General features: G+C 52.9%; 1 protein-coding gene across 3 annotated transcripts in view; it reads left to right on the forward strand.

Moving 5' to 3' along the window:
* The window catches only part of LOC133357676 (serine/arginine repetitive matrix protein 5-like), a 45,089-nt gene that overhangs the window by 23,308 nt on the left and 9,484 nt on the right, over positions 1-12,297 (forward strand). For all 3 annotated transcript variants that reach the window (XM_061575764.1, XM_061575766.1, XM_061575765.1), the window contains exons 3-7: positions 7,057-7,307; positions 9,224-9,407; positions 9,755-9,999; positions 10,227-10,446; positions 11,627-11,803. In XM_061575764.1, the coding sequence (XP_061431748.1) occupies positions 7,117-7,307; positions 9,224-9,407; positions 9,755-9,999; positions 10,227-10,446; positions 11,627-11,803 (1,017 nt within the window). In that variant the 5' untranslated portion in view covers positions 7,057-7,116. The remainder of the gene's footprint in view (positions 1-7,056; positions 7,308-9,223; positions 9,408-9,754; positions 10,000-10,226; positions 10,447-11,626; positions 11,804-12,297) is intronic.

Genomic DNA, 12,297 nt, shown 5'->3' on the forward strand with positions numbered 1-12,297 from the left:
CGTCCGCATCAGTTATTGCCCACGCCCCCAGCCCTTGGAGGCGATCCCTATAAAAGGTGGAACCCAAAGAGCTCGAGGGGAGTTCGACACGAAGCTGACCAGTGAAGATCCAAGACTCGGAGATTAGGCCCTGGGACTCCCCGGTCTCGCCGTCCTTATAAGGGCCGAGCCGGGTAAGCCAGTGGCGCGGCCCAGGAGCTTCCAGACCGCTGCCCTTGTCAGGGCAAGGCTGGTTAGCTGGTGCCGAGATCTGTGCTTGCCAGGGCCAGATCAGTCAGCCTCCCGTAGCCCAGTAGAGGAGGACTGGGGGACAGGACAGAGGGCTTAGTACTAGGGTGGGTTTCCCATAGTACGGGTGAAGGGGCCGATACCCCTTCAACTATTGTATCTGTCCCGGAGTTAATAAACAGTGTGTCTCAACTTCGACATCGTCTCCTCTGCTACTTACTACACATGTACACAACAAGTGTAGACACATGGACGTACACACACACACCTACACATACACACAACAAGTGTATACACATGGACGTACACACACACACCCCTACACATACACACAACAAGTGTATACACATGGACGTACACACACACACCCCTACACATACACACAAGTGTATACACATGGACGTACACACACACCCCTACACATAAACACAACAAGTATATACACATGGACGTACACACACACACATGTAAACACCTAAACATAGACATGAACGCACGTACGCACGCACACGCATTTACACACCTTAAACGTACTGACACGCACGCCTTGCACAATGCAGATAAGCCACGTGGCCATAAATACCTGGCCGTTGAAAAGGGCAACAGGGTAAGAAGAACCCATACGAGCCTGGTCAAGGGCCGTAGCCTGGGCAGGGTTGGTGGACCACGCAGAGATGGCCACGAGTTTGCTCGGAGGAGATCCAATCTCGTGAGGTCTCGGAGGGCCTTAGCAGGGATGCAAGCTGGCTACAAGAATCAGCATCATCAGCAGCAGCATCAGCAGCATCCTTCGCATGCACATGACCCCTTGTTTCAATGCAGCCGTGCAGCTCACAGCGACTCGCATCTCACCTGACACTTTCGAAAGGGACCCCCCCCCCCCTCCTCCCAGTGGCAAGCTGCTGCTGCTGCTGCGACGGTAGCCAGGTGAGCGATCGCCATGGTAGGCCGCAGGTACATTCTTCTAAGCAAAGAACACTTTGTTGTGACTTGTTTACCTCTCGATTGGGGGGGGGGCTCCCCATCGTGGCCGACTGCCCCCCCTGGAATGATTGCGCCCCCCTGGCCGTGACATGCGGCAGCGACCCCCCACGCGACCCCCCTGTGAGTCTCACAGCCGGTCGTGTCACGGAGACTGGGAGCTGCTGCCCGCTCGCATCGATCCCGAAGGGCCGAGTCACGTGCGCGCGAGCGGTGGACTCGGAATGAGAATATGTATTAATAGCGGAGGACGTTACAGCAGCAAACAACACAAAAACACGTTAGTGGTGCAAAGTACAAGAAAGATAAATAACACAACACGAAACCATCCCCAACCTACCAGGCAAAGCCTACTCAACTATTAACTTACATCTCAGAAGCGACCTGGCCACAAATGATGACTAAAGAAAGTGGCCCATCACTTGAACATTCATAGCCGCAAATTCATCTAAATAATCTCAACGCGTGTTTGTTCACGCGGGTAAGGACGGGGGGTCGGGGTCGCGTGCCGCGGTGGCTCACGTCGCCCTGCGCCGCACCGAGTGCGTGGACGGGGATCCAGGGCGCGCGGGCACCGTGCCGGGCCCAGCTGCCGTGTCGGGATGTTGGCCGAGACCCCGACGGGGGAGGAGGTTGGCAGCACGCAGCCCTCGCCCTGCTGCGTCCCGAACCTGCTCGTCAGGGTCCAGAGGCACAGACGCGGAACTAAGACGCTCGGATGAGACCCGTGGCCTGGGTGTCTCTGTGGCTCGCCAAGAGGGCTCGTGATGGTCAGAGGCTGAGAGGACGCGGGTTCGTGCCCCGCGTCCTGGCGTCTCAAACATCCAACAACAGCAATAATAATCCATACTAGCAATAATAACAGCAACAATAATCCATATCCCTGTCTTCATACCCTGTCTCTTCACTTCATGGTGGTCACGAGGGCTGTTTGACCATACTTCCTCTCACGCTGGGCAGTGTGGGCTAGTGAAGGAGTTGGGAATCAAATCCAAGTCTCGGGGTTCATAGCGAGGTGAGCTCAGCACTGCGTCGCCGCCACGTCGGGGACAGTGAGCCACCACCAGTGAAGTCATGAGTTCGAGCCCTGGGTCTGGGCACAATCATTCTCTTTGTGGATCAATTAATGGCCAGCACTGCTGCTGAGCCTGGTTCGCAGAACAGCAAGTAGGACCCGATCGATTGAAACGTCCCCTCCTCGTGTGCGTGCCAAGTCATCTCCCTGAACACTCCACCCCGCGTGGAGACAAACGCCCATTGTGAAAGTGAGTGGCCAAACATCCGCAGTGTAGCAGCACCCTCCTGGGAGAGAGTCTTGAGACTCGGGGAGGCCTTCCTGCATTCACGACACCTTGTGTCGTGTGCAGTGCTTGTGTGGGTGGCGCAGTGGTTAGCACATTTGCGCCCCACGAACCTGGCCACCCGAGTTCGATTCCCGGCCACGGCGATGGACACGTGCACCTGGGCCTCCTCGTGTCTGGCCAACTCAAAGTGACCGGCACGGTGAAGTTTGGCCAAACAGCGCCTGTGACCGGCACAGGGCGGGGAGGAGGCCATCGTTCAGCGGTAGATTGCCAAATAAAGACAACATATTATTCATTCATTATTTAACTCAATTAAAACATGACTATAAACGGGCGAGGTGAATAGAGATCAATTCTCTTTGAAGCGATGCCTGGGAAAGATGGTTTTGCAATCTTGGTGCGATGATTCACGACCGCGTTGATTTATCGGGGCGTCTCATAGGCAGGCAGAACAATGTGAATTATACCAGGCGCGCGTTATTAAAGGGTGATTTCTTGAAGAACCGGTCTCATGCATGCATCTTCACACCGGCTGCGCATTATGATATCACCCAATTAAAAGGAACGAATTTGTTCTCATCCGAGTCCCCGCGGCCACAACGCGCGTGGTGACGAACTGCGCGGTTCGCGGGAATCTGGTCGAGTCCGGTTTTCTGGGCGAGTAAACTGGAGTCTGACTTTGAGCAGTTGCACACAGCTCGATTATTCTCTGATACTTAACAAACTCTGTAGCTACAAGTCTTCTACTGCAGCACACTTGGCACACGCACAGATACAGACACACACACACAGATATACACACGCACCGATACACACACAGAGAGACACACAAAGACATAACAACAACAACCGCCATTCGCCACTAAGTAGCTCTGACGTCAACACGACGCTTGTGCCAGGCCAAAGACAGATACACACAGAGACAGATACACGCACAAACACACACAGATACACACACACAGATACACATAGAGACAGATACATACATATACACGCAGATACACACATACACACACATACCACAAATACACACACATACAGAGACAGATACACATACAGATACACACAGAGACAGATACATACATATACACGCTGATACACACATACACATACATACACACACTCACACTCGCTCACTCACTGAGACGTTTGCAAAACATACCCCAGGGCGGGACCCTCCTGATCATGCGTCTTCATATAATCACGTCCTGGGGGTTCAGGGGCAAGAGACGCTCAGCCAGCAATGCGGAGGGACCCGAGTTCGACTCCAGGTCTCAGGCACCGGTCTCGAGCGTGGCGAGTTGATGGTCACCAACGACTGCCTCTGCCTCCTGTGTTTACTTGTAGTTCAATTCCAGCTCTGAGATGTTCAAATCGAGTATTGGTTTTCGGTAGGACAAACAATTTCCCTGCAGCGGTTACAGCCTCCAACTAATATTCACGCAGTCACTCCGGCCTATCTATCTAAGGGTCATTGCCTGAAACGTCGCCTATAATATATTTAGTTTAACACGTAGGCTTTCGCTACCAATATCATCCATAATATTTTTTTTTGGGGTCAGATCGGGAAATATAAATGTGTCATTAAACCCGCCACCACCCGACACAGCCAATGAGTAAGGGTTGTCACGTGAACAGAACGTGCCAATTAACAACACTAGTGTGTAGTGTATAGTGTAGTGTATAGTAGTGTAGTGTGTAGCGTATAGTGTAGTGTGTAGCGTATAGTGTAGTGTATAGTGTAGTGTATAGTAGTGTAGTGTATAGTAGCGTAGTGTATAGTGTAGTGTATAGTGTAGTATACTAGTACAGCACTAACCGGTTGTGTGTTGGAGAGCAAATCCACAACATTCACAATCCGAGTACGACGTTTCGCCAGTAATTACAACCAGCTTCATCAGGCGACAGCCAGATCCGTGGAGAAATCCTCCCGAGTCGTTCCTTGACGTCACTTGTGAGCCCTTCACGTGCGAAGGGGGAGGGGGGGTTAGTGAATGCATGTAAATGACAATGGGCATCGATTGGGTTATTGATTATGGTAATCGGCGTACATTACACACGCACATTGATCTTGTACCTGCTGTCGATTGTGTGCACTACAATAGCAGGACCTGTTGTTGGCTGCGGCGTGCAGGTAATCACTGTTGACGCGTGGGGAACCTGTAGAGGAATGCATTTAAACATTGCATTGTTTGATGATTCGCTTGCAAGCAGTGCTAATCCTGTAGCTATCCGACCGGTTAAATTCAGTTTTATTTATCTCAATTGCGATAGATTCTCTACTTAGTCTTGGCCAGTAGTAGCTAGTTTTGCACAGAACTCCAACATTATCAAAATTGAGTGTCCTTGCTGGCACGCGTGTCCTGCTACTGCTGACAGTTGTATCTGGGAATGTTCCATATTCCTTTGATGTCCTCTTCGTCTCGTGCTGATCGTCCTGTCTGCCCAGCGTCGCGTTTGCCGCAAGAGCACTTCACCCGGTACACACCTCGTGTTCATAGCTGCGGTAACACATCTCTTGTGCCAGATGTGAATTTCTGTGTTTTATGCACCGTGCCAAATCTGACTCGGATGTTTTATCTTTCCCAAAATCTGACTAGTTGATCAGTTACTCCCGCAATGAACGGTACTTTAATAGTTTAAATTACTTGGTCAGTCTCAACTCGCGTGTTATTTTATTCGGTTTTGGCATTCAGAGCCCTGTTGATTTGTACATCATTGTCACCGTTCAACTGCAGCGCTGCGTTAACATTTCACTTCTCACACCATCACCATCTGACACTGAAGGACTCACAAGGGACGTCATCACACCCCTCTATATAAGGAACGAAACAGGAGGATTTCTCCACAAATCTGTCTGTCCGCCTGATGAAGCTAGTTGTAATTACTGGCGAAACGTCGTACTCAGATTGTAAATGTTGTGGCTTGGCTCTCCGACACACCGGTTAGTGCTGTACTAGTGACGAATTGGCACGTTCTGTTTACGTGACAACTAGTTGGCTGTGTCGGATGGTGGAGAGTTTAAGGACACATTTGTATCCAAGACACCTGTGTTATGTAAAACACATTTAGTTTACTTCGGGGGCGTGTGCCTGTGTCCATCCCCACGCGACTGCTTCCCCCTCGTGGCCACACAACGCCACTCTCATTTTGGGTCGGATGAAGATTTTTTAAATATTTTCCCCAGCGTCATAAAGGTCCTTGACGTCATCGCAAAACAGACCTCGACATGACGGCCACGTGTGGCTGCCCCCTACCGGTCAGGATGGGCTCTCACTTGAGCGCCGTACGATGATGACCACGGGCTCAAGTGAGTGCTGGTGGCTGACGGGCACAAACATTTCAGAGAATTGTGTTGTTTTAAACATCGTCGTCAATAACATAATTATATTATTATTGCATGGCAATGATTATTATTGTTGCATGGCAGGATCGTGAGAGGTGATGGCGACGGCTTAGCTAGGCCTTCGTCCAGCAGTGGGTTCATCATCGTATGTTGTGATGTCAGCCGGTTCATAATGGCTGTTCCAAAAAGTTCACGGTTCGAATCCAGGAAGCCGCCCCCATTAATACTGCGGTGCAGCCGTCCATACAGAGGGGAGCGGACCCCCCCCCCCCTCTCTCTCTCAAGTTGGGGGGGGGGGTTCATGATGCCCACGTGCGAGGCCCTGGGTTTGAGCGCCTGGCGCCCCCCCCCCCCTGCCCCCCTGTTGAGTCGTCACTTGTGGTGGTCAGGCCGCTCCTGGACAACAAGTTAATGCCTCGGTGGGCTTCGCCTGGCAGCATGGCGATGGTTCAGTTTCATTTGTTTCGGTGATTTGTTGACATTTCTTGCACTTTGCACTCCTATCGTGTTCGTGTCTCGTGTTTGTTGTTGTGACGTTCTTACCCCGTGCCCCTACTGGACATCTGTGGGAAAAGCGCTTTATAGCTCATCGGAATCCTCCAGTATGAATATTATCATTCTGATTGTAACTCTGTCCGGGTGCTCACCATGGCCGTGGCGGAGACACTTCAGCCAGCGCCGCTGAGGCCCCAGATCCCGATGGGCTGGCCAAGCCGGGTCCTTCTCTGCCCAGCATGCGTGCCCAGAGAGGCCCCAGTGACGTGGTGGCAGGAGATGTTAACTACCTCGCCTGCTATGCAGGAGGTCGTTGTGGGTACCATCCCGGCCCTGACGTCTGCGGGGCTCTGGGCGGTCGTCTCTCCCCCCCCCTCCACGATTCCACCGTGACCCCTATGGGGGCTGGCGGGGAAGGCTCTGTAAGTTGCCGTGTTAGCGTGGCTCGCCAAAATAACCAGTCCCACCTCCACCGTCACAACAGCAACCGTTGTGCTACCAAGCGTCGTCAATAATCATCATCATCACAATAATAATCATCACAATAATCATCATCACAATAATGATTATAATCATCATCACAATCATCATGGTGACAATCATCATCACGATAATCATGATTACAATCATCATGGCACTGATGACGAGGTAGCCGTAGCACCAAATGACGGCATTGCGATTGCTGTGTTGGGCACGCTGCAGGGCTGCGTGTCGCCACGCCAGCTGCTGCACCACCTAGACCCAGCGCCACCCAGCGCCACCATGCGGGACATCCAGAAGTACGACGCCAAGCCCACGGTGGAGTTCAACCACTACCTGCCGCACGGCGCCGCCGCCTCGCCGCACGTGCCCGTGCCCCTGCGCAAGAAGCGAGGAGGAGAGAGGTCCCAGGCGGTCCGACAGAGCTGGACGGCGCCTCCGCAGAATGCCGAGGCGCCGCGCATGGGAGACAGGTACGGGACGGGGGGGGGGCAAGGAGGGGGGGGGCAAGGTGGGGGGGGCAAGGTGGGGGGGGGGGCAAGGTGGGGGGGGGGCAAGGTGGGGGGGGGGCAAGGTGGGGGGGGGGGGGCAAGGTGGGGGGGGGCAAGGAGGGGGGGGGGCTCTGCATTGTAGTACACAAAGACAAAGTAGGTTGGCTACGTGCGGTGCGAAGTCAACATACACATGCATAGCCGCTCCACTGCTGCCCCCACGCACTTTCAAGCAGCAGTAGCCATCTACTGCTGCTAGTGGCAGCAGTCGACTGCCCGCCGCTTGCAGGCGCGACGCTGGGCGTGGAGGAGCCGGACCTTGGCTCTCCCACGAGAGGGCAGTAGAGCAAACAAACTGTGGACTCATTCTATGGGAACCTCATTTGCCAGTAAAAATGTGATAATTGGTTTTTTACCCTTCTATCTGGCAACAAAACTGACACCTTTTTACAAGGAGTCATGTTTGCATAGACCGCAATACCTGCAGTCATAATACAAACAAAAGACATAACTCTGAAAATGTGCACTGTCCTTGAAGTTGATTGGTCCACACTCATTCTTGGTTCTTTCAGTAAAGTCACGTAGAAGGGGAATAATAAAATCATAAAAATAAAACAATACAATTATCTTCCCTGTTCTCTGTGTACGGGGGGATCGAGTGTTTCCCCCTCGCACACGTGGGGTTTTCCCCGGGCGCTTCGGCCTTCTTCCCACGTGTAAAACACTCGTCGATTGGCCGATAGCGCCTTCGAGTCGCCGCCTCTCTCTCTAGGAGAGCGATGAGTAAATACCCCACGGCGCGTCACAAGTTGTCATCACCCTCGAGTGTGCAGACACTGCAACGACACCGTGGCCCGTGAGTCACAGAGACGCCAGGCTCCAGCTATGAAGAGGAGCCCATTTAATTCCTCGTACCAGGGGCACAAGGAATGTGCGTGTGTGGGAGTGTGTGTGGGAGTGTGTGTGGGCGTGTGTGCCTGGGTATTCTGTACCATCAGACACTCCAACCCCACAACTCCCAATTGGTGATGGGGCAGTTGTGGAGAGAGTGGAGAGTTTCCCATACCTGGGCAGTGTGCTCATGACTGGCTCCTGTTTGAGAGCAGAGGTCTCACTCCGAATCAGTCGGGCGACATTATCTTTTCATCGGTTGCGTAACGCTGTGTGGAAGCTACCTGGTCTATCACTCCATACGAAGCTTCAGGTCTTCTCAGCCACAGCCATGCCCTCCCTTCTCTACGCTTGCGAAACGTGGACCCCCGTAATCATCTTCGCCGGTTATAAACATTTAAGCTGGCCTGCCTACGATCCATCCTGGGTTTAACCAGGCTGGATTGTATGAGGAGCTCACAAATCCTTGAAAGATCTGGACAAAGTCCCATCAATGAGCTCCTCCAGCCTCAAATGAGTACCTGGTGCGGTGTGTAAACATTGCCACTGGGGAGACAAAGGCGGTCGGGCGTGGTACCGGCCACCCACCCCCTCGTATACCGTCCCGGCCTTCACAGGTGCTCGCTAACAGCACTCGCCCCTACAGTCTGTTAAGGCCATACGGAGGATCTTTGTGATTTGGTGTGTGGGTGAGTGTGTGAGTGGGTGAGTGTGTGAGTGGGTGAGTGTCTGTGCGACTGGGCTCGGGTAGGTATAAGTGGGTGAGTGTTGCTCTCTAACAGCACTTGCCCCAGGAGTGTGTTAAGGCTACAGGAGTGGGGATCTTTATCTTTGTGTACGAACGAGCCGACTGATGAATGAGTCGGCCAACAAATTCATTCAGGAACGGCGCCGCCGAATGAACGGACCGAGTGATCCGACAAAGGAATTCGTTCACGAGCGTGCCAACTAACGAACGGTCGTAGCCAGCCAATGAGCGAGGGGGTGAACGAACGATCGATCTGCAGGAGCCGGAGCATGAGCGACGTGCGTGGCGGCGACGGCGGCGTGAGCCTCGACATCGACGACGAGCTGGAGGAGATGAGCCCCGCGGAGTTGGCGCGCCGCACGGCGGAGCAGAAGCAGCAGTACGAGGAGCTGAAGCAGTCCCGGCAGCACGAGCCGCAGGAGAGCGACTACGCGTGGCAGAGTGTGAGGCCGCACTCCAGAAACACTCACACACACACACTCACACACACACTCACACACTCACTCACACACACTCACACACTCACACACACACTCACACACTCACACGCACACTTACACACACACTCACACACTCGCTCACACACTCATTCACACACACACTCACTCACACACACTCACTCACTCACACACTCACACACGCTGCTCACTCCAGACACACACACACACCCTGCTCACTCCAGACACACACTCACACACATGCTGCTCGCACACACGATCTTTCCTGAACTCGTTATTGTGTGGTGACGGTGCTGCTCTCACCTTCTGCTCTCGCCTTCTCGACCACGCAGAGCCTGGCGGCTTGGAAGTCCCGGAGGATCGGTTCCAGCGAGAAGCTCCTCCAGCAGCAGAGCGACAAGCCCGCCAATTCCAACGGCAACGTGCGGCTCTACCGATCCGGCGGCGGTGACGATCGTGGTGGCGATCGTGGTGACGATCGTGGTGGCGATCGTGGTGGCGATCGTGGTGGCGATCTCGTCGACGGCCGCGGGGGCGGCGGCCGCGGCGGCGGTCGCAGTGGCTTCTATGGCAACAAGTATGATCGTTACAACCGATTCACCGTCGGGTTTTGGGTTGGGCCACGTAACAATCCGGCCAAATTTTTTGCCGTCCGAGACCCTCCGCCGCCCGGCACGGCCAAACAAACGGAACCGGGGTACAGGTGCTCGGCACTCCGATATGTGATGCTTTATCCGGGTGCCAATTACCCACTGCCCTCTCCCTCCTCTGTGCTCACTCTCTCTCTCTCTCACCTCTTCGCAGCGGCGTCGATGATGATAACGATGACGACGATGATAACGACGACGATAACGACGACAATGCCGTCTACTCGTCGTCGCGGGGCGGCGTGAGCTCCCTCCGTCGTCCGCAGGCGGCGCGGGACTACGAAGAGGGCACGGAGAGGAGGAGGGAGACGGTGGACTCCGGGCAAACGAAGAGGAACCTCGTAACGGCCTCGTCGCAGCCATCCGTCGCCCTGCCCGTGAGACATCGATGGGGCCGGTTGGGGGGGGGGGGCACTCGGCATGGATAAAAAAGGTCTCCGGGACCCAAGTAACTTAAGGCGCCCTGCGGCAAATGTTCAACTTCAAACTCTAATTGACGCAGCAGCCAATTAACAACATAGCCCATAATTATGGGACCTTCCTAGCCAGTATCAAAATATAACAATCGGTTTTACCCTTTCTGGCAATGAAACAGTTGTGTCAAGATGCTAAAACACCAAACAGAAACCTTTTTCAAGGAATCCTGTCACTGCATTAACCACACACAGCACTTGTGGTGAACATGCAAACAACGAAAACACATGCTCTGACGCAATATGATGGCATTGTCTTTGAAACTGATTGGTCCGTACCAGAGACAGCTTTCTTTAGAGCCTCGTCTCAAAGTGTGAGACCAGAGAATGCCACGGTCGTCAACATGCCCTGATATATTATGTCAGAGCATGTTCTTTTTGTTTGCATGTTCACCCCAAGTCTTGTGGTTCATGCAGACATGGCTCCTTGAAAAATAATTCTGTTTGGTGTTTTAACATTTGAACACAACTGTTTTATTGCCAGAAAGGGTAAAACCTATTGTTACGTAGCCAATTAATGTACGTAATCTCTTAATTGGTCTGCACCTCTCTTTTCTCATCTCGCTATATCTGTTGTTTTTTATATATATAAAATCTATAATGTATTTGTATACCCAGCATAGACTTGGGATGTTGGGTCATTCCATCTCTTCAAAGAGTGCGTAAAGATGGGTGGAGAGATGCGTCCTTGTAAACCGCACTGAGAGGCCCGATAGAGGAGCACGTGGATTAGAGAACGCACGCAAGGCAGAGGCGTCGTGGTGACGATAAGAGAAGTGAGCGAGGCTTGGGCAGGGCGCATCGCAGCTCGGGGGCGTCCTGGCCGGAAGGAACGGCGACCGATGGTCAAGACTAACAATGGATTGGCAGCGAAAGGGGAGAATGCACAATCCCAGTGGGGATGGAGCAATGAAATCAGCTGATGCGCAGGAGCAAGATGGCTTGTGGCATTTGCAGGACCATGAGGGATGGCAACAGCGTGGTGAGGCCGTCATCCGGCTGTGGATAGACTGTGGCTGATGATGATTAGAAATAGATAATATTAATTGTAACTGTTCTTTGTGCGAACACATCTATTTTGCAGAAATCAACCACCGTGTTCAAGGCCTACGCAGAGGCACCCAAGCCTAGCCCCTCGCCTAACGTGCCAGTGCAGCCTAGGATCAGCGAAGCCAAGCCAAGCTTGCCTGCGAGCCAGGCCTCAAGGATGGCTCCGGCCGCACAGTGGGACAGCGTGCAGTCCCTGCCCCGTGGATTCAAGGTACATTTAAGGATGACGTTCCCCGCGGCGTGCTCAGGACAGACATCTAAAGAGAGAGGCCCGCGTCTAAGTGTCCGAAAAGGAGAGGGTGAGCGGCGAGCCCCGGCGGCAGTGCAGCCGTGCTCTTGTTGCGGAGGTTTGTTGGTATTCGTGGGTCGATTCTGGCAGGCGGCCCAAGTGAATGCAGGAGACTACGTGCCATTATCTGCGCTAATGACGAGGAGGACGGGCGTGGAAAATAAAAAATCGCGGATAATCCAAAAATATAAAGATTTTCCTCGGATCTCTATGCCAAAAGCCACTAATATAGGTATAAATTATGTTTAAGTGAAGAAAATGTAGTTTGTTAATGGACAAAACTAAAAATTGCAGTAAAGAATGTATTGATCATGTCTTGTTACAAAAGTCCAGAAGACTCGGCCCACTAAGTGGATGACAGCAGAGCCACGCCAATCAACATCAAACTCCACCCACAGTTGTAAACATATGCAACT

Source organism: Lethenteron reissneri, chromosome 59, assembly GCF_015708825.2.
Source record: "Lethenteron reissneri isolate LAM-NWPU_2019-01 chromosome 59, ASM1570882v1, whole genome shotgun sequence".
Taxonomy (NCBI): Eukaryota; Metazoa; Chordata; class Hyperoartia; order Petromyzontiformes; family Petromyzontidae; genus Lethenteron; species Lethenteron reissneri.